At 35.8% G+C, this 22,300-nt stretch overlaps 3 protein-coding genes across 35 annotated transcripts in view; 1 reads left to right on the top strand and 2 right to left on the bottom strand.

Annotated features, from left to right (window-relative positions):
* LOC129574346 (kinesin-like protein KIF13A) overlaps positions 1-8,513 on the bottom strand; it is a 36,692-nt gene extending 28,179 nt beyond the window's left edge. For 5 of the 30 annotated variants that reach the window (XM_055456212.1, XM_055456224.1, XM_055456222.1 and 2 more), the window contains exons 1-3: positions 7,305-7,601; positions 4,518-4,806; positions 349-436 (exon numbers count right to left, since the gene is read on the bottom strand). In XM_055456212.1, the coding sequence (XP_055312187.1) occupies positions 349-436; positions 4,518-4,572 (143 nt within the window). In that variant the 5' untranslated portion in view covers positions 4,573-4,806; positions 7,305-7,601. Of the gene's footprint in view, positions 1-348; positions 437-4,517; positions 4,807-6,703; positions 7,616-7,924 lie in introns of those variants that run through there. The other 25 variants (XM_055456225.1, XM_055456221.1, XM_055456230.1 and 22 more) reach the window with 17 other exon arrangements.
* On the top strand, positions 8,162-15,940 carry LOC129574357 (uncharacterized). 2 transcript variants are annotated; one of them, XM_055456261.1, is made up of 5 exons: positions 8,162-9,970; positions 10,506-10,685; positions 10,894-11,056; positions 11,652-11,775; positions 15,107-15,940. In XM_055456261.1, the coding sequence occupies exons 1-4, from the start codon at positions 9,905-9,907 to the stop codon at positions 11,762-11,764; spliced, it is 522 nt and encodes a 173-aa protein (XP_055312236.1). In that variant the 5' UTR covers positions 8,162-9,904; the 3' UTR covers positions 11,765-11,775; positions 15,107-15,940. The 2 variants fall into 2 exon arrangements, with proteins under 2 accessions (XP_055312236.1, XP_055312235.1); XM_055456260.1 differs by lacking the exon at positions 15,107-15,940 and having other exon boundaries at positions 11,652-12,694.
* A 68-nt stretch (positions 15,941-16,008) lies between these two features.
* LOC129574350 (uncharacterized) lies at positions 16,009-22,291 on the bottom strand. Of its 3 annotated transcripts, none has more exons than XM_055456246.1 (5): positions 21,345-22,105; positions 21,059-21,248; positions 20,793-20,938; positions 20,121-20,448; positions 16,009-19,585 (listed from the first exon to the last, which is right to left on the bottom strand). In XM_055456246.1, the coding sequence occupies exons 2-5, from the start codon at positions 21,126-21,128 to the stop codon at positions 19,059-19,061; spliced, it is 1,071 nt and encodes a 356-aa protein (XP_055312221.1). In that variant the 5' UTR covers positions 21,129-21,248; positions 21,345-22,105; the 3' UTR covers positions 16,009-19,058. The 3 variants fall into 3 exon arrangements, with proteins under 3 accessions (XP_055312221.1, XP_055312222.1, XP_055312223.1); XM_055456247.1 differs by having other exon boundaries at positions 21,059-21,203; XM_055456248.1 differs by having other exon boundaries at positions 21,059-22,291.
* Between the last annotated feature and the right edge of the window lie 9 nt (positions 22,292-22,300).

The raw sequence follows: 22,300 nt of genomic DNA, 5'->3' as shown, positions 1-22,300 counted from the left end.
TTAATGAGTCGCAACTAGAAATTGCACCCAATACACTCATTCGTTTTGTCTTTGGCCACTGGCCACCCTTTCATCCATCACCTCGTATATTTGTCACAGTGCTCTTTAGCCTACGTTTTTATTTGACTCTCACCTCGATTATTTGCATTCACTCTGCCTCACTCACTCTAACACTCTTTCTCTTTCATTCTCATCCTCCTTCTTTATCCTTCTATCTCCCTCTGTTATTGTCAGCCGCTCAGCCCACGGCACTCATGTATGCAAAAGCTCAATCAACACTCGCAATAACGATATTTTCTCACACAAAAAAACTTTAATTAAAATTCATTAGCTTGTGCGTTCACTTACCGTTCGAGTTTTTCTATTGACGCTGCATTCCTTAGGATTGTCTGTTGGCCATCCATGTCCACAACGCATTGTGTGTTCAGTTCTAGTTCTGTTCGGGGTTAATCGAAACCACAAGCAAACACCAAAAAAAAAGAGAAAAACAAATGGTTAATGGTTAGTTTGGGGTGTGATTATTTTAATATGAAGCGCAATTCAAGTTATTTGCAATGCGATTAGTATCAGCTGAAAGAACGTTCTCTCTCTCTGTGTGTGTGTGTTCATTTGTTATTTTTAATTTGTCGATAATGTGTGAAAAGCGGAATCGGTGGCGAGTGTGAGCGGCTTCATCAAGCATGCATATCAAATTGAACGAAAAAATGAACATTCTCATTCTCTTTCGCTTGTTCTTCATGCAGAATTCTGGGTCAATAAATTGTGTGCAGTCGTTCGTTACACTAACAACTGCATTTTTGATATCGCACGATCTCCGGACAATTGCATGGTTTCATTTCGGTGTCGTCGTCGCTTCTTTTTTTCTCCCTTTCTTTAAATAAAGTTCAAAATGCGTTCTTTTTCTTTGTTCGTGTCGTTCGCATTGAACGAAAACAGCAGCAGCAGCAGCATCAGCAGCAGCAGCAAAAGAACAGAAACAGAGAAAAAAAAAATACAGAATCGAAAAAAACAAAAAATTGACAACAAATTGCTCGGGCTAATGGTTCGAAAACGGGCCTGAATTCAATCAATAAATCGCACAGCAATGTCTTCAAGGATATTGGCATGATATTTTTTCGTTCTGGATGAATGTACCGAGTAACACACTCCACTATGAAAAGTGTTGAACATGTTCTACATCACTGATTTTGAATTGTGATAAATGGTTGTTGTTCGCTTTTTTTGCTTCTTCCTTTCATTTGCAGCCAAATAGAACATACGGACACAGTGGCTTCGTCGTCGTCACTTCTTTTTCTCTACGTTTGATTCAGTTTTGTTTTGTTGCGAATGTGTGTTATTTTGCTCTGTTGGTTGGTTGGCTTCATTTTTCGTCAAATTTATGGCTCACTACTTTGCTACTTCACTATGGCTCGCACTCTTTTCGTTCTCACGCTCTATGGTCTGTGTAGACAGACTGGAGGCGCAAAATCGATAATATTTAGGCATTTTTATTCAAACGCTGGACAAGAGTTCATATCGCAACGAAATGAAACTGTGGCAAAATGGCAATAGCGGTTTTATTGCCCAAGATTGAAACTGGACTCGGAATCAAAACTGCATGTTGCAGCAACAACACTAAGCGATAATTTCTTTCTCATTCCCAGACTTCCGGTCTCTCACCATCGCCTGTGAAGAATTTAGACCAATCGTCCAATTTATCAAGTCAGTGGGGTGGTGAGTGTGTGTGTGCTAAGTTCGTTGGCCACTGCGACTTTAAAGGACTGTATATAAATTTTCCGCTTTCTTGTTCCGCTTCTCTTTCATTGCAAAAGGAACCAAAAAATTGGTTCATATTTATTTGAAAAAAAGGGTTGAAAATCGTTTTTTTTCGCTTACAAATGGGAGGAAATCGGATAAAGTTGAGTGTCGCTTATTTATTTTCTTTTAGCAAAGATGAAAAGCAAAGAGAAAATAAGAAAATGAAGTAAAAGCAAATCTAGACGCAGTGGAGAACTGAGAATCATGCCAGGGAAGTAGTTATTCTGATTCGAATTCTATTGGCTCAACGATAAATCTGCGAACATCTCTTGTTCGTTCATTGGTTTATGAGGCTCTCTGTTCGCTCTGCAGTTTTATGGGGGCGAGATTGTTGTGTAAGTAAAGGATAGATGGTTGTTTTGAGCATGAGTTGTGTGCCGCCGTACAGCGGCTTCCATTGTTTGCATTCGGCAGCCTGCTGGCAAAATGACCGAAAATGAAATTGCAGCCGCATATTTATCGACATTTTGCGGCGACAGAGAACAAGAAACGATTCCTTTGAATAGAGTTTAGATTGATATGTGCCGCGGCATTCGCTTTGTCTTTTTTATGTCAAGCTTGTTACTTTTTATGCACCCCGAATGCATTGTCGTCGTTTCGTTACTCCGTTACATGTATTCAGTTTGAAGCTCGTCGTCTTTTTTATTCATATGTGTCCAACGTTTGGTTACTCACCGACCGTCCAACGTTTGGTTACTCATAGACCGTTTATCGGCTGACAGTAACTACATACTGATGACCTGTTTGTCACTCATTCGAACGCTTTGGGGTTCGGTATGTGTGTCAATGTGTGGTTGCTGGCGTGCGCTCTTTGCGCCAAACGTGAACGAACAGAAGGATTTGTGACTGTTCTGGTGTTTTGTTTGTTCTTTCTATTTCAAATCGTGATAGTTTTTTTTTCCTTTCGATTCCATTGTAATGCATGACTTCATTATGCGATAGTTCCATGCAAGCACGTTTTTGCGAAAATAAAAAGAAAACACTCGCACACATCAAATAGGAGGTGTATGAGTGTGAGTAAGAGGAAATAGAACAAAAGTTAATCCCAGAACTCGAATTCATGAAAAGAGTGAATTCACATAAATTTTCATCACCTGTCCTCGCATTTCAGCTCTACGTTTCTCTCTTTTCCTCTATTTTCTTTCTCAATCTATCACGTTATTTTCTCTGATTTTTTTCTGCTGCTGTTTTTCACTTTTATTTTCTCTTTTTCCATAATATTTTCCCTTCATTCTTCTTCAGCTTGCCTTCGTTTCTGTCTTTCAAGCATTTCCATTCAGTGTGTATAGTTCTATTGGATCAAGAAACCATATTCACTCACGCTTGCGAGCATACACACATAAAAACATGCACATTTTTCTATTGTCACCGGAATAATTCCGACACTTATTACCACTGATGAGGTTTTTCTTTTCAGTGGTGAATTGCGTTTTCTTTTCTCTCTATTCGGAATTGTTTTATACATATCTATCGCCTTGTACGTGAGTGGCTGAAGCAACAATACACACATTTTCGTTCTTTGGATTTTCGTGCCTTGGCATAGACGATATCACATATCGTATACACATAGCATGTATCTCGGCCTCTATCAGTCGTGTATAGTAAACAACGATTTTAATTCGAAATTTTCCGCTATTTTATCCGTAGCGCACATACCATCACATAGTAAACAATGCATAGAGTAACACATCGCGAACGCGATATGTGTGTCTCTGGATAAATGTACAAAGTGCGCGACGACAACCACACGATGATAGAATGCTTGTGTGTTATCTCACGTGGTGGATATACGTCTATATAATCATATATTATTGTGTACGTATTAATGTGACGGACTAAATGAAAAGCCCGAAATGCGCCCATTCGTTATGATGAATAATTACGAAAGGAAATGAATGAGTAATATCGGTGCGTAACACATACGTGCACATATACACACACACACACAAATGCACGCTAAGTGTTTCCTATTGAAATAGTGTTTAAACTCGTTTATTTGCACTTGGTCATGCCTCATTCCTGATGATGCGTATTTATTTTTTGCTCCAGTCTTCTCTTCGATTTGCATTTCTCATTTCTTTTTCATCTTTTTTTTTTCTTTCTTCTTCTTTTTCTTCTCCTTTTTCTTCTGCTTCGATTCCGTTCATTGCATTACTTCACTCGATGTCGGTGTTTGCTACTCTTTCTGTGTGTAACTTTTCATTTCAATTTGATAACATAATATTGATGTTTCATTTCATTTTTAAAAAAACTCATCATTTTCTTCGTATGTTTCGTTACTCTCATATGTTTTGTCGGTTACTCTCGCACACGCTGCATGTCTTTTCGCTTGTTTCGACTTTTCTGTGTGTTGTTTCTGACGAAGACGACGACGATGACAATGCTTCGCGCAATCTTATCGGATAAATTAAAACAAATGAACACACATTGCTTCCTCACTCGCTGATTCTTCCATGACACTTATCACATGAACATGCCAAATTTGACAAATAAATTCGTTTTTTTTTAGTGCGATTCAATTCCGAGAACAACAATGAATGAAGAAAAAAAAACAACAACAATCAAATGGAAAAAAAAAACAATCAAATGCGAAAATGGTACTATCTAGGGTACTATTCGATACATCCAAAGAGAAATGTACTTCGTTTTGTTATTGAATGAAAAAAGTGATTAAAAAGCTAAGATCGAAAGAGAAAAAAAATAAAACATATAATACAAACCTCGCCGATTGAATGGCCGTACTCGAACTGCAACCTTTATTTTATCCGTTGCCATGTTTTCGGTGAAAATTCGCTAGTTTTGTATTAATTTATTATTTTCAATTCGGTTTGGTTAAAACGTTCGCAAAATTTTATTCTGTTGTAGTTCACACCGTGTCGAAAATCAGCAAAAATAGCAAAAAATACATATAGAATAAACAATCGAAATGGATTTATTTTTCTTATTTCTTTTCACTTAAAACACTGTTTGGTCGACGACCGACAGAACGAACAAAAAAAAAGTCAGTATCTGCAAAACAAAAAATCGATTCATCAAATTAATCACTCGATTGACACTTGTTAGTATTTGCTTTTTTTTATTTTCAGAAAAAAAAGAAGTTGCGTTGGTAAGCGCATTTGTTTTAGTTGCACACGCACACACACAAAACTCTTAGTTGGGTTAAAATTTCGAGAGGCGGGAAATGAACGAATCATCGAAATCGATGCAATTGTGGTGCATCGACGTTAATTCAAACCAGAATCCATGCCATTTTATCAAGTTGGATTTTTGTTGTTGTTTATTGTCACGAAATGTCAATTAGAAGCTACGACAGAGTGAGAGAATATCAACGACACTTTGTTCACATTCAACTTCCACTCTGTTCCAGTTTTTTTTTCTCTGTCGCTCGTGTTCACATTGGCAAGAGAGAGCGTTGGCTTGGGGGGCGATTGTTGCGGATTCGGTGGCCAGTTTGGAATATAGAAATTACAATTTACTTGAACTAACGACGTGGATTTGTATACACGAAAAAAAACCGACCGAAAAAAAGCCAAATCTGTATAATACAGATCATGTTTTTTCGGTCGAAAGATTTATTCATAATTTGTTGGTTGTTTGGAAAGGGAAGAGCACAATGGAACACTAGCCCAAATCAAGCGAAGATTTGATCCACAAAACACACACACCGAATGAGACCAAAACAACAATAACAACACAACAAACTCACAACACAATTCGTTCGCATGAAAGTAACAAACAAAAAATTATACTTTCACCATCATCATATTTTCTTGGTTTTTCTCTATTTTGCGTATTTTTTCTTCGTCGTGGTCGTTGTTATTGTTGTTGTTGTTGTTACTGTTGCCAAAACTCAGCTGAGAGTTTGTGTAATGTGAGTGAGAGACAGCGCGAATGTGGAAACGTTTTGATACACATTTTAAACATGAAAAACAAAAAAACCACACTGTCAAAAAAGCACACTGCGATTTAACCGAGTGGAAATGAGCACGATGTCTGTATGAGTGTGTATGTTGAACATAATAATAGTCCTATGCTTTTGTTTCCATATATCCTTTTGAAAAATGTATCGGAATGAATTTAAATTGTTTGGTGTCCCTCTTGTTCTGTCTCTCTCCTTGAACATACACACAACCGCTAGAAATGTTTTTCCTTTTTTTCTTTCAATGAACTCTTTTTTTCCCTCAATTGGAAATGATTCATTTGCTTTTGAATGACAAACACACACACACACACACACACAAAGTGGCTTTCAAAAACAAAATCATTGGATAGCGATATTAATCGCAATGGAGTCGGATTGATAATATTTGACTAAAATGGCAAATTCTTTGAGTTTGAAGAACTTGATGATTTTGACAATCGTTCATTCGTTGTGTCATTCTTTCGCCGTTGTTTTTTTTTTTTTTCATTGCCATATAGATTCATTTGTTGTGTTGAATTGCTTGTGTCGTGAAGCGAAATCTCTTGTCGCAGAGGTCGAATCATGGACTTTTTTATTTCACCGAAAATGAAGAAGTAGAAGCAAGAAAAAAGGAAACCACTTTGTCTGCATTTTTAGACCGTATATTTTTCTTTGTTGGTCTCACTGGACTTGTACCGAATCCACACACAAAATCACACTTGTTTAATAATTCAATAAATTGCCAATTTTAAATGCGCTCTTTGCTTGTTTTATATATATATATATATATATATATTCCCTTCTTCTTCTTCCTATTTCACCCAATAAGCCAATTGTTATGTTGTTTTCGGGATAGAATCACGGCTGTTTCCCCAGTTCTGCTCTCTATTTCGCATTTACTCGGGTGTAATTGACACGCGATTTTCGCTTTTTTATTTTCGCTGAATATTTTATACAAATCATTTTTCTCTTCTAATTAAAATGCATTTTCACGAAGGTTAACACCTCTCTTTCGGTCGAATCGTTTTGCTTTTATTTTAGTGTTTTTTTTTCGCTCACATTTCGTACACAATAGAACCCGACAAAAAAAAAATTGAGAAGAAGTTTTGACTTTTTTCCTTTCTCCTCAACAATACACACAGGCAGTGAAAGAAAGCGAAAAAAAACAACTCTGTGCTCTTTTTTTTTGATCCAAACTAATCGAAAAAAAGGGTAACAAAAAAACTATGACTATTCTCTTCCATCACTTGTACATCAGAACGAAAACGTCACAAACACATTTCAATACAGACAATATTCGCGTTTCCTTCATTGATTTTTCCCCGTGTGTTTATTATTCTCTCGCGACTCGAAATGGAATACCCGTACGTAAGAATTGTGTGTGTTTTATTTTTTCTGCTGCTGTTTAGCTGACATATATATACACTATGGGGTTTTCTTGGCCCGTGTTCCCCCACAAGAACAGAAAGAAAATATCTAGAATCGATTCGAATTTTTTTACCACCGAAAAAAACAAATTTTTTGGTTTTTTTTTTTAATGGAAAATGAAAGAAAAAAAATCTTTTTTTATTCCGTTTTTTTTCTTAATAGTTGGTTCGACACGTACGAAATATAATCAGCGTGCACCACACACCACGGTTACACGATTTGGTTTGGCCTGTTGTGTAGTCACTCTCTCTGTATATATTTTTCTTGTCTTTGAATGATTTGCTTGCTCTCTCTCTGCAAAAAAAAAACTATATCGTCGTCGTCGCCGTCGTCGTTGTTGTTTTTTTTCCCTTTGCCTTTTCTATATACACTTTTGCTGTTACTGTGTGTTGTGTGTGAATTCCGAATGATTTCAGCACTGAAAACACTGGTTGGTCGACAATACAAGTGTTCCAGTCATCGAGCGCTCAGTGTGTGTATATTTGACATTTAACGCCATATTGGAATTTGCTGTCACAAGGCACATACATAGACGCGCGCGGTCGGTGAGTGTGTTTAGTCAAAGTGGAAAAACAGCTATATGTGCCCAGTTGTGTTAGATGGTATTTGTGGATAACACAATATCTAATACACGAATAAATAGACATATCACGCATACATGGGTATGAGTTGCCACCACCACATGAACAACAACACGAGCGACGACGACGCAAGACTTGTACGAAGTAATCACAGCAAGTGCTTTTTTGTGTGTATATACCCAATTGTATATATGTAATAACAATAGTTAATGCTCACATTCAAATTGGACTGGCTTTTTTTTTTCTGTCGCTTTCTCTTTTCCTCTGTGCGTGATTCTCTTTTGCTCTTTTGCTTTCGTCCAGTTGTGATTATTCGATAAAGTGAGACGGAATAGTTTCGATGGTGCGCGCAATATGCGTAATTGTGTGTTGTTTTGATATCAGAAAAATAGCAAGAGTCACACACCAACAGCACACAACAGCGAATATCTTCAGCCGCAAACTATCGACACATTCCGATATATGGCTTATATGAATCTCACGTCATGGCCAACAATCTATTGTGTCATGATGTGAAAAGCACAGCATAAAAAATTCACACGTTTTTTTATGACAATTTTTTTTTTTTTGGGAAAAATCAATCGATCGAATTTGCCGGGCGTGAGCACTAATAAATCGTAAAAATAAAAAAAAATCATACAAAACAATTTCATCAATTTAAAAAAAAACCGCGCCTTTTTCAACAATAAAAAACGTATCATATTTGGTAAATAAAACTTCCACCGATTTATCGGTTTCGACACAGTGTCGCATAGTGTCGATTCGAATCGACAGCTGATTGTCAAGCTGCATTGAATGGTTTGTTCGTTGCTCTGTGCGAGACTCAACTCTGAACGGTGTGTAATTTTTTGCACCATCCGCATCTCGGTCGTTCAGCGTGTGTCGGAAGAAGACAGTAAAATCTCTTTCCGTTCTCCTTCGAATCCGTTGATGTCGCAGCTGCGAGCGTTCGGTTCATGTTCGTGTCTAATGTTGCTTTACCTCAAACATCGGTGTGTGTGTTTGTGTGTGTGTGTGTGAGAGAGAGAGAGAGAGACACACAGAGAGAGAGCGTGAGAGATTTTGTGGTTCGTGTTTCATTTTCAGTTTCGTTTCACTTCCAATTCGTCTTCAACATGGGCATCATACGAACAACAGTAACAGTAACAGCAGCAACAAAGTTATGATCTCGTGTATTTGCCGCCGTGTTTGCCGTTCGCATTGACAGTGTGTGTCTTTCAATTGGACGTGAATTGACGTGCCAAACTGCGAAAAAACTTTCGTGTTTTTCAATCTCCCTATCTCAACCAAATCACTCACAAACTACACAATTTTTTATGTGCACCAACCGATCGACGAACTAATTTTTTTTACATCATTTACATTTTACCATATGCACATTCGCTGAACCGTTTTTCTTAATCTCGATGTAGTATTTTTCAATCGTTCACGCGATTTTGTTCACAAAGTTTTTTTTTTGTCGTCGATTCTAAAGAAATTCGTGCCTTTTCCGTGTCGTTCATTCAATTGTTTTCAATTCGTTCGAAATCATCATCAATTTTTTATGTGTGTGGTACGATAAACACCACGATCTCATCATACTAAATAACAAAAAAAAGGAAGAAAAAAAAATTCGAAGCATAAAATCTAGTGTATCAATGGTAATACCGTGAGAAATATGCGATAATTGTGCATAGTGTAGAAAATATTCAGCAGAACAGAGAGAAAGAGCAGAGTTCGAAACAACAACAAAAAATTAAACGGAACCACAAAGACGACAACGATTCCGAGCTCGTATTAAATGACATTAATGCACATTAAGTTGGTTTGGTTTATGATTTCAAAAACATACGACAAACGGATTGCGTGGATTTTTGCTGCTGCTGCTGTAACAGTTAATTAGAAAATTTTGTGCGGCTATTCGTTCCGTCTGCGCACGGTTATGGATCGTCTGGATCGTTGTGCGATCATCAAAGCAGCAACGGCGCACGGATTGCTGTGAGATTTGTTGTGTATGATTCGGCTTAGTGCGACGGCAACGACACACAGTAAGAAACACACAGCGGCCCAGCCAACTACAACCGATTGACGGACCAGTTTCATTTTGCATACAAATTCAACAAGTCGTTCAGAGCTCATTCGCCAATTTTGAGCTGATTTTTTTCCGCCGAACAATTTTTTTTTCATTGGTAACCGTTTCGTCGTCGAATCGTCCAATATGCGAAATTGCTGTGGTTGTGTCAAAATGCAAACCGGAGTGATGACCATCGGCTCAATTGGTATGGTACGTTAATAATATTGTTTGCTTGTTTTCTGTGTGCTTTTGTTGCTTTATTTAATTAAATCAATTAATTCAATTGATGCGCACGTCGCAGGTCTACGGGGTGAAAACATTTGAATGAAAACTACTACCAAAAAAATATGTGTGATTTGCGACGCACATTGTGCGTTCTTAGAAGCTATACTTCTACTATCGACTTAATAAGTTGAACTCATTGGAATTTTGAAAATGAAACGAGTCCATCATCAATGATAACCTTTTGACACACATCACAAGGAACACATTACACAACTCCAAAAAAAAACGTTCTTTTTCTGCCATTTCGGTTGAAAATGCTGCATGCAGCAGCACTTTTTTACTGTGATCATCAATGTTTGTGTTCACTCAATGTTTTTATTCTGTCACACACACACACACACACTCACACTCACACACACACACGGCTGTTGTGACAAAAACTGCTGACTACTTTGTTACAGCTCAATTACAATGGGATCTATTTATTTTCTGCTTAATGATTATTGTTTTTTGTTTATAGATTGCATCCATAGTGGCGTTGGTGTGCCAATTCCTGTTTATGGCCTATCAGAAAGTTATTATGAAAAATCACGACGATCAAGTGGGCATCAATTTATTTACATTCGTTCTGATAATGGGCATTGTTGTCTGCTTTTTCAAGCTAATTTCCGATTGTTTGCTGATTTACGGCGCGAGCAAGGTATTTTTTCGATTCGATTTTCAATTTTTCATATTGTAAAGGATATAACCTACAAACAGAGGATCAAAAATGGATAATAAGCTCTTTTTTTGACGATAAATGACAAATTGGAATCGATTGAGGCAATTCACTCAATCGAATACAGTTTTATCTAGAAATGTACGGAGTTTCTGATTGAAGTTCATTTTTTTTTGTTGTTGCTTTACAGCAAACGACACGAGAAGTTGCCGTTTGGCTCGCCATCAATCTATGTACAATCATTTATGTGTTCATCATCATGGTATTCATTTACGATTTGCTGGCCAATCACGATTCAATCGTAGAACATAGGGATATACTCAGTTTCGAAGCATTTTTGTTCATTGTAAATGGTAAGTCATTGATTTTCATTTTGAAAAATTTTCTCACGTTTTCTTGCATTTATTGACTTTATTTCAAGAGATACAGTCTCTGGCGGGTTATTTCTGTAGCCATTCTTGGCTTTTTTTCAAAATTTTGGGCCATTTTGCACACTTCTTGGCCGCTTTTTGCGACTTTCGATAACTCTTTTTCGTCATTTTGTAAAAAAATTTGGTTTTTTCTCGATAAAAGGTTTTTTCAGTTTTTTTTCTATTGGCTAGGCCAAGGACTATGACCATGCAATGATTATCAAACTGGCTTTTGTTGGTAACTTTGCTAACGCCGGCTTATCAAGTCAATAGTCCAAAGCGATATCATCACAATTCCGAATATCTTCTCTTTTTCTGCGTAAATCACATCAATTTTGATGCTTCATGTGTTAATTTCGGTCTTAATTGGATTTTCGTGAAGGTGATACAAGAGCAGTTCTTCTCTTATGAATATTAGTTCGGTCGCTGCTTAGTTTTGCTTTCAATTTCAAAACTTCTTCCCTTTTTAAATAATTCTTAAATGATTTTACCTCTCGAAAAATCTAATTTAATTTATTTGTTAATTTTTTTTTTGCAGCGTTCTACATCTACATGTGGTACCAGGTGTACATCTTTTCGCGTCAATTGGACTTGGATGGACGAACTTCATTGGAAGGAATTCTACAAGAAGTAAACGCAACAAGACCATAAGCATCTGCACGGTGTGTGACTTGGAACTTCAAAGAAAAGTTCCGGCAAAGTTCGATTTTCCTATCTAAATTTATAAGAATTTCCAAACTATTATGACCTTATTTCGAAATATAAGATGAAAAAAATTTAGTTTTAGGTTTGTACGGGTTAAGCCTTAAGGAAATTATTCGTCGTTTTCGCAAAAATTGTTTAAGTCGCTAACCAAATAGTAAGTGTACAGCACGAGATCGGTTAAAACATTCGTTTTTTTTCTCCATTGGTTTCAATGTAGTACAATAGTTTCGTGCCAATAGATATATTCATAGAAGTGTCTAGACAATTCCAATCCAATTCTCGCTTTGACCGGCCAAGTTTGAATTTTTCCATCAACACATTTTGGGCCGTAAGCCAGTTGAAAACTTGGTAATTTGATTGTTCTATTACATTTTTAACATCAAATTTTCAAGACCTTTCCAACAGTGTAACGTACGGTTGGATCAAATGGCCAAGTAAAATAGTCGAATATCGGTCATTGAAACTGTGACAATTTGAGCATGAGCCGTCCAACTTGATCATCCGGACCTAGAATTGAATTGAATTTATCCAGATACTTCTACAAAAAGTTGCATTTGACAAAAAATCCAGTAATTTCAACAAAAACGAACATTTTAACCGTTCCGTTTTCCTTTGTCCTGTACTATATACGTCGAATGACTGTATTTGTGCCTTATTCAATCGACTTACGCCAAAAAAATTTAAAATAATATCCAAATAACGAAATTCAAAAAGAAATCCAACTGAAAATATCAAAGAAGAAGAGAGAAAATTCTGTGAAAAAGAAAAAAAAATCGTTGAAAAAAATAAAATCCTCGTTAAAATGGATAAAAAAAACGTTGTAAAAGAAGAAATTTCTCGGAATAAAAAGCAAGATGTTTCATCGAAAATGAAAAATGAAGCGCTTTCTCGAAAAAAAGGACAAAGAAACGAAAAGAAACAATTCATTTTACAAACAACATTTGAATGAAGTACACACAATTGTGAAGTTGTGCAGCTAAAGAATGAGAACTAATCAAAAAATAACAAAGAATAATAATAAAAACAAAGACGAAAACAAGTCTGATGAAAACATGAAACGAAGAAAAACAAATCTCGTTTACAAAATTTAAAATATTAACGAAGAAAAAAACGTCTCTTAAAAGGGAAAATACGAAACTCCTCCAAGTTGACCAACCCATGACTCCCAGTGAGATACGGTGATGCCTTTTGAAGCACAACCAACTGAAACACAAACAATAACATAAAAACTAAATGTAAAACGAATTCAAATTTGTATTACCATTTTGAACTTAATTTACAACGTAATAATAAGTAAATGATAAAATAAATATTTTTTACAATATTTTACAATGAAAAGAAACAGACAATTCCATCGTTTTTGCGTGTTTATTGTTATCATCATTCAAACGATCAAATCATCGTATCGATTTCTATTGAAATTGACCTATCGAAAGAAAAAAATGAATCATTTTCTTTTGAGTGTGTGTGGCTTTGATGCGAAAAAAATGAATACGTAAGTATCACTTTGTTTGAACTGCGTTCACATTCTAACGACCAACGGTTTGACATTAGACGATGATAAATATTTCATCCGAAAAATTGGGATTTTTTTCTGTAATTCGTAAGAAATGGTGATATTGCCCGTTCTCCTTTATTTATTCAAAAAGAAACCGTCTTCCGTCTTATCGGTTTGTTGGTTTTTCTGACTGTAATCGGTTATTTAGCAAAACATTTCGGAAGAAATAATTTTTACCAGTTACCGCGTTATCAACTAATACAATTGTAAAAAGGAAGACGACTGATGGTCCATCAATCATTCTATTTTGCATTCAATTTCAATCGGTCAATCAGAGCAGAGCTCCTTCGTCAGTTTCGAGTTGATTTTTTTCTGTTTCTGTTGAAAATTTTTATCCATTGGAAACCGTTTCGTCGTCGAACCGTGTCCAACATGAGAAATTCCTGTGGCTGTGTCAAAATCATCGGCTCAATTGGATTGGTTTGTTGAAAATATTGTTTGTTTGTTTTTCTGTGTGCTTTCGTTGCTTCATTTAATTAAATCAATTATTTCGTAGCGACACTTCCAAATAAACGGTCGACTATTTGAAAATGAAACAAATCTGCTGATTACTTTGTTACAATGGGTTGCATTTATTTTTCATGGGTTGCATCATTGGCATTGTTGTCTACCTTTTCAAGCTGATCTCCGATGGTTTGCTGATTTACGGCGCGACCAAGGTACACACAAAGAAAACAATCAAACAAAAAATATTTTTGATTCGATTTTTAATAAAAAAATTGATTTAAATTGTAAATGATATAAACTCTAATTAAGGGTTAAGGAAAATAATCTCTTTCTTGACGATAATTGACACATTGGATCGAATTGAATTGACTCAATCGAACACAGTTTTACCTAGTTTTTGAAGAAATGAACGGAGTTTCTGATTGATTTTCATTTTTTTTTATAGCAAACGACACGAGAAGTTGCCGTTTGGCTCGCCATCAATCTATGCACAATCATTTACGTGTCCATCATGATGATGTTCGTCTGCTTTTTGTTGGTTAATCACGAGAAAATCGGAGAATTTGAACCTACGCCCATACACGAAGTGTTTTTGTTCATTATCAATGGTAAGACATCGATTAACAATGTGTATTTAACTCTTTGAGAAGATTTCTGGCGTCTTTTCCATATTTACTGTCTACATTTCAAGAGAATTTGTGACGGATTATTTCTAGGGCCATTCTTGACTTCTTTTTTTGCATTTTGCAAAGTTTTCGGCCGCTTTTTCAAGACCTTTGTTACTTTTTTTGGCTTTTTGTGCTTTTTTGCACAATTAATAAATAAAAAATGAAAAATTGATAATGGCCATGCCACGACTATCGCACTGGTTTTTGTTTGTAACTTTGCTAACGTCGACCTATAAAGTAAATAGTCCAAAGCGATATCATCACAATTCCGAATATCTTCTCTTCAATATTCAGTGTAAAAATCACATCATTTTTGATGCTTCATTTGTTAATTTATTCGGGTCAAATTGGATTTTCGTGATGGTGACACAAAAGCAACTCTTTTCGGTCGCTGCTTAGTTTTGTTTTCAATTTCAAAACATCTTCCGTCAATCCTGCCTAGAATCATTGCATTGGAATACAAATTTGATAAGCTTTCATTTTATCAACAGTTTATTTTTTTCCTCACAATTTTGTTTCATCATCTCTCAGCCAACATAAAAGCAAATCGGCTGATTTGATTTTTTATTTCGAAAATTAATCTAATTAGATTTATTTGTTAACATTTCTTTGCAGTGTTCTACATCTGCATGTGGTATCAGGTGTACATCTTTTCGCGTCAATTGCACTTGGATGGACGAACTTCATTGGAAGGAATATTACAAGAAATTTACGTGCAAACACCATAAGCAGCCAAATGTGTGATTCGGAATTTCAAGCAAAAGCTTCAACAAAGCTCAATTTTCCTACCTCAATTTGTAAGAAGTTAAGTGATTAAAATTTAGTTTTAAGTTAAGCCTTGAGGAAATTCTTCTACATCCCCGCCAAAAAATTGTTCAAATCGCTAGTAAGTGTAGAGGAACGGTCAAAACATTCATCTCCTAAAAGGGAAAATTCGAAACTCCCCCAAATTGACCTACCTCATGACTCTCAGTGAGATACGATAATGCTTTTTAGAACACAACCAACTGAAACACAATCAATAACATAACAAAATAAGCGTAAAACGAATTCAAATGTGTATTTTACAATAGATTTTTTTTTATTATTACCATTTTGAACTTAATTTAGAACATAATAAGTAAATGCTAAAATAAATATATTTTACAATGTTTTACAATGAAAAGAAACAAACAATTCCATCATTTTGGCGTGTTTCTATTGTTATCATTCTTCAAACGATCAAATCATCGTATCGATTCCGATTCAGGCGAGAGAATTAAAATCGATTATTCATTATCTGCAACAGAAAAGAAAATTGCAGTACCGTCTCTTTGTGTGTTGAATTGTCGTTTCTTGATTTTTGTGCTTAAATGAAACATTTTTTTTTAAATATAAATAAATATAATAATAATATAAATAATTTTTTAATTAACATTTTTTTTTAATGTTAACCTGGTGATGTTTTGTTCTACAGATGAATTTTCGTTACGTAAATATGTTATCTGTCCGTTGATGGAGAGGAAAACCAATTAAAATGTTTTAAAAAAAAATGTGTATGTTTTTTTTTTATTTAGCCGCATTTCTTGAACAAGTAGCACGGAGCACAACAACAATATCCTGATTAGTTACACTTTTTGCCTATATTCTAATCAATTTCTCTTAAACACAACGTATCTTAAATGCTATTTTGTGTATATTTATTGGTATGAAGAATATTTTGATGAGAGACATTTTGATTTGGCGTGCGAGCCCATAATTTTGTTTGTTTGCATGCGATTTTGTTTCTTCTTTTTTGTTTGTGAATTTCAAGCGATAGTTTTGTGAACAATTTCATTAAAAAATAATTATTGTGAATTTTTTGTTTCAATTCTGAATTTTTGGTTAGCATTTCCTTATAGAAAAACAAAATGAACCATTTTTATTTTATGTGATTTTGATGTGAATAAAATTAAAAATACTTTGATGCGTTTTAAATACTGACTTTTCTGCGTGACTTTTGCGCGTGTGTATGTATGAAGGCACTCCATTAACAAACAAAAAAACATCGAGCAACATTTTGACGAAAATGTAAATTGTATAGATTTGCTGTTATCAAAAAATGTCGGAATGCCATGAAACCGAATGTGTATTAAGCTTATATCCTATAATTTTTTGTTTTCGTTATACCTGTTAATCTTTGAATGCAAGGCCATTTGAATTGTTTTTTATTGTTGTTGTTATTATTTGCAATGACGAAAAATGAAGGCAATTTATGTTACGTAGAGCGTTGTTTTAGAATTTATTTCGTTCGCTGATTCGATGTTGTGCTGGCTTCACCAAGCACTTGTCTTCACACACTTTTATGCAAATACCAACCATCACCTCACTACAAAATAATTCGAATTGATAAGTGTGCGCATATGCAACACTTTTAAGTCACTCACGTTCTGTAGCAGAATGAAAAAAAAGAACGAATTGAGAAAGAGATAGTGAACTGAATTTGAGTTAGAGAGAGAGAGAGAGAGATGGAGTGAGATGGAGCTAGAGGGAGGGAGAGCAAGAACAAGAGAGAAAGAGTGACAATAGCAGTAGGAATATGAATTAATTGAAGTTGCTAGTGGAATCAATGTTAGTATCACTGTTTTTAAAACCACGTTTACTTTCAAATCAAACGATATCAAACAAATCCGTTTTTCTTTAGAGTTTTTACTTCATTTTGCTTTGGTATTTCCACAACTGAATCCAAAATTTGGATTCCGAATCAAACGATACCTGATTTGCTCTTGGAAGGGTTTTGTTTCCTTGTTCAAAATTGGTTCGTCTACTAAATCATCGATTGGACTTTATCAAATTTCTTTGGTTTCAGTCGTTGATTAGACGGTGAAAAAACCAATAAAAGATATTTCTTTCAAAAAATTGAAGAAAAAAATCGGTTTTACACCAATCGTTTGCCGAAATTTTCTCAAAATTCCCGTCGTGACCATTTTTGATAGGGTTTTTGAACAATTTTAACTCAAGTCATATTGACTTTAATCTTTTATTCAGTAAAAACCCCGTTTGCTCATGAGTTATTTTAATTTGTAGCAATAAGTTCATTTGTTCGATTTGGTCAAACAAAATCGCAAAACACCACTCGCAAAGGCTTGAAGGAGCCCAAAAAATCTACAGTTTCAAATATAGATAGAGCCATGAATGATGGCCTATGATGAGCTTCAAAGAAAAATGTTACTTCCAAACCGAAACCGAAACCGAAACCGTATTCTAATCCTTATAAATTCGATTGTTCTTTTGGCACAAGAGTTGATGTCGTTCGATTCGTTCTTCGGCACGGTGTGTGTATGCGTGGAGAATGCGCCTTGTGTATGCGATTCAGTGGTTGCTACGCATTGACCTGAGTCATCGTTTGTTTGTTTTGACTATAACGGTTTGTGAAAAACAATTTCCAATGAAATGAGATAATTTGCCAAACATCCGCTGCGTAATTAAGGAAAACCAAACAAAAAGTGGCAGCGACAGAAAATTTCATCAACAATCAAATCAATTGGGATCGTTTTCGATCAATGACATTTGCAATGACTGAGAAAACATGGTTTTGTTTTGACAAAACAAAAATTGAATTAAAACAAATGTTTGTTTCATCGTTGATTCACGATGAGGTAGAAAAATGTGGAAATCAATTCGAAAAATTCGTATTGTGCGAATGTGTCTGATTAAAATAATTCGCCTCAATTAATGGCCATGTATAAATTTTGCTGTGGGCCGACAGACAGCAACACGTTCCGTTCGCAACGAATATTTGCATATTCTACACTCTGCTGCTGGTGTACGTGTATATAGAGATTTGTAATCAATTAGCGTTTGTTCAGCTCATCTTAAATAGTTGTTGTTAGCTAACAAGTGCGAAAGCATATAATTTGTTCGGCGGTGTGTGCGGTGAAGAGAGAGAGAGAGAGGTGGGGAGGAAGAGTGAGAAAAGCCGGATCAAAATACGGACCAGAGCGGCGATAGTTGAGGTGGTATAAATTGGTTGGCTTAATTAGCACTCATTATTATCGTAAGGCAATAATAAATCGATTGAAATTTATATGTAAATCAAAGGTAATTTCGTGTGCGTTGTCTACAATCTAAAAGCTATCTAGCGAATACTCAATTTTTTGTTTTGTTTATAGCACAGAAAAGTCATGCAACAATTTTTTGTTTTCGTTTTCTTCGATTATAAAGCACAGTGAATCCACAGTGGTGCATTTTTTCCCTTCTTCTTCTTCTTCTTCTTCTTCTTCTTCTTCTTCTACAAATTTTTGGTTGATTTTTTTAGTGGCGCTTAAAAATGGCGCGTATGTTTCATTTATAATGGGACATCTGACCTAGATTAAGTGGTTTTTTCAAATCGCTGTTCCCTTAAGTGTTTAAGTTTAACGTGTACAAATTCAAACGGTTGAATCGGTCTGGCTAAATTGAGATAGACGTGTATATGTATGTGTGGCCGGCCGCGAAAGGTGTTTGGAAAGGGAGACGCGCGCGTGCTCAGAGAAAATCCTTAATACTGTTTTTTTTTCTTCTTTTTCATTTTGTGAACAATGTTGAATAGATATCACAGCACAAAAACCTATTTGTTTTCATTATTTGAATTGGCTAAATGGGGGAATAGTGTGTCATAGGATGGCGGATTATCGTCTTTATCGTCACTCGCCGGCACTGTTGGTCGACCGGTGTGATGTGTTGATGCCGTAGCCGATGTATAATTATCGCCGGGCGTATTGAATGCCGTCGATCGTGTGTTATTCGCATAGCGACGATCATGTGCTGTTTGACCACCATTCGATGTACCACCATTTACACTAGACCTACCCTGAGTATCTTGTTCTGGTAAAAAGCAATCCTTTATGTGCCAGCACAGCCACAGACATGAACCAACACCAACCAGTGTGAAGATCAACGATGTTAATGCACTGATCACAATGTCTGTGTTGTTGGCCGTCGCTTCTTTTGATGCCACCACAATGGGTGGCTTTGGACAGCGGCCACCCTCATCAAAACAATACGGTGGCGGACAATTGTTGATGCCATCATTTTCCAGTGTCTTCGATATGCACGTATTTCCATAGCATTTTATCAAATTTGGTTCGCCACAATCTAAACGTAGGAGGAATAAAAATGGAAAGAAATTTAAATGAGATCACAGGATCAAAGGTCAAAGTAAAATAATGGAGAGTCGAAATGCACATTAAGTGTGAGTTTGTTTAAAATGTCGATTTGAAGGTTGTTGGAGATCGTTGAAAGGTTGAAAGAATCACAAGCAATTCGAAGCATAGATGAGTTGAAACCATAAAAGCGAGTGCACAGAAGAGTGTATTAACCAAAAAGACATTTAAGAAAGAAACCTTGAACAAATCATTCATCAATCTTGATGAATCTTCTCTCTTGAGAGAAGGAGTTCGAAGAAAGAGTTTGAGGAAGGATTTCAAAAAAAGGAATCTTGAAAGAAACTCATTAATTCGAAATTTTCTTCCAAAATGGAGACATTCGAAGGAGAATCTCTTGAGAAAAAAACCAGAAAAAAGAAGATTTTTCAAATCGCTTCAACTTTTCTTCTTTCCCTGTTCTTCAAGTGTTTCCTTCCAACTTTCCCTCCTTCGCCCCGTTCTATGTTTTCCTTGATCCGACTCACCTTCATTGGCAGTAAAAACCAATTCCAAGTCAAGTGTATCGTCAATGTGTTTGAATGGTAGAGTTTTGTCCAATTTCAAGCGAACTTCAATCACACCGCCACCCTCACCAAAATAGATTTTCTTCACATCATCGATGGATGCATTCAACTGGCCGCAATATTTGGGTGATTTCTCATCGCCAAATGTAAAGCGAATATAATCGATGCACTCTTCTGAATGGAGGCTTTTCCGTAGATTTAATCGTCGTATCGATACGAAAACACCACGATTTCGTGTTTTATCATCGTCAATGCTGGACACCACTCTGAATCGACAATCGTCGTAGCGCTATCGAAAAGAGATTAAACAAAATATTTTAGTTCCAGGAAAGAAAAAGAAGTTCCAAAATGAAAGAACGAAAAACTCGTTACTCTCGAAATGGTCAATTTTCTATTTCCAGAAAATTTTATTCCGAACAATCTATCCAATTTATCGGAACTCGGATGGATTTATCGACATTTTTAATTACATAGTGACAATGGGACCATAGTGCATAGTGATAATCCGATAAATGGGATGGATTGTTCGGAATCGGAATGAAAGTTCCGCTAAATTTTCTGACAGCACAATGGAAAATTGACCATTTCGAGATTTTATTATATCTAGATTGTGTCGATGATCATAGAAAATACCTTGAATGTGGATGAATTCCATGTGAATTGTACCAATGCTGCCGATTGATCATTCTCGCCCAGCTTCACCTCTTTCATGTTGCGAAAAATTGTGTTGAAACTTTTCGTCAGACTATCTGATGACGGACATAGTTCGGAGACAAGACCTACCACACCGAAAATAGAACAAAAACAGAAACGAAATAAACAACATCAATCCGGAATCAGAAAAAAAAAACAGTTCAATTTGATATTGGCATGATCCATGGTCTGCCTTTCACACTTACGGGTTTGGTAAGCAAACACTTCGCTCAATATAAATAACAATATGTTTAGAACTAGTATTTTCAAATTCATGGCAACTCAATTCTTTTATTTTCACACGCACACACTGGCACTTTATATTCTCGATGCAATTCACTCGGTCTCTGTCTGTCCCGTGATGAAGGAATCGAACGAAACGAAAAAGATGACGATCTAAGTGAAACAATGCGAATTTGCGTCGATTGTGTCGCCTGAGTTATCACTTGTGTCTCCTTCAGAGAAAAGAGATAAAAAAACAAACAAACCAACCCGAACGAAGATAAAGAAACCAAATTAAAAGAAACTAAAAATAAAAATGAAGAACGAGTGCCACTTATTCGATATACACAAACAGCTTCGATACATTCGGCTCTCGATATTTAATATGAAAAACAAAATGTACTTTGTGTCTCTCTTCTGAAGGTGCAGATATTTCGAAGATCAAAAAAATGATTCACGATTTTGGCGAACACACACACACACACAGAGAGAGACATGCAGTTTCGTGTTTCGTTGGGCAAATAATTTTTCTATTCACATGTTCTCGATGATGGGAAAAAAAAAGATTAAACCACACAAAAACTAAACTCGATATTTAACTCGAAAATCTTTTCAATTGTTTTGACGTTTAATTTTCAGCGAGCAAACGAGTCTCTATAATATTTGCTGGGTACTCTTTTTTTTCTTCGATGTTGTGTGTTGTTGCTCACTGCGACTTTATTTTCATATTGCTTTTATTATTGTTCTTTTCGCTCTGTGGTTCAGTCTTCCTGACGTCAGTCAAATCGCATTTCGTATTTTTACTTCACTTCTCTTCTTCGTTCGTCGCTGCTCTCTCTCTCTCTCTCTCTCTCTCTCTCTTTGTCTCGGTCGTAAGAGTGTAAATAAACGCTACTTTCAATACAAACACAATTTAACGAACGAACGAAGAGACAGAACACAAAAGAAATCACACAAATGAACACAACCAACTGCATGAGCGCGAACGTTTCATCGTCGATGACACCAAAAACATGTCGTTGCAATTTTTGTGTGTACAAGAAAAAATTGATTGAGATAAAAATTTGTAAAATTAAAATGGGATTTGATGAGTGATGACTTTTTTGCTTGGCTTCGATTTTCTTTTGTTTGATTCGAAATTGCGAAGAGAAAAATCCGTTTGCTTAAAATGGGTGCGTTCAATGAGGGTCTGTCGTGTGAGAGACCATTGACTAACTGTCATTAGC

This window comes from Sitodiplosis mosellana, unplaced genomic scaffold (genome assembly GCF_009176505.1).
Source record: "Sitodiplosis mosellana isolate CC-2019 unplaced genomic scaffold, AAFC_SMos_1.0 Smas_scaffold_6162, whole genome shotgun sequence".
Lineage (NCBI taxonomy): Eukaryota > Metazoa > Arthropoda > Insecta > Diptera > Cecidomyiidae > Sitodiplosis > Sitodiplosis mosellana.
The sequence above is the reverse complement of the archived record's forward strand: the minus strand, read 5'-3'. Positions and strand labels throughout refer to the sequence as shown.

Excerpts from the sequence above, each read along its gene's own strand:
- LOC129574357 (XM_055456261.1), top strand. The coding sequence starts at position 9,905 with ATGCGAAATTGCTGTGGTTGTGTCAAAATGCAAACCGGAGTGATGACC. Across the intron at positions 9,971-10,505 it reads CCATCGGCTCAATTGGTATG|ATTGCATCCATAGTGGCGTT; the intron begins GTACGTTAATAA and ends TTTTGTTTATAG. Across the intron at positions 11,057-11,651 it reads ATTTTTGTTCATTGTAAATG|CGTTCTACATCTACATGTGG; the intron begins GTAAGTCATTGA and ends TTTTTTTTGCAG.
- LOC129574350 (XM_055456248.1), bottom strand. The coding sequence starts at position 21,128 with ATGAATTTGAAAATACTAGTTCTAAACATATTGTTATTTATATTGAGC. Across the intron at positions 20,939-21,058 it reads AGTGTTTGCTTACCAAACCC|GTCTTGTCTCCGAACTATGT; the intron begins GTAAGTGTGAAA and ends TCGGTGTGGTAG. Across the intron at positions 19,586-20,120 it reads GGTTTTTACTGCCAATGAAG|ATTGTGGCGAACCAAATTTG; the intron begins GTGAGTCGGATC and ends TCCTACGTTTAG.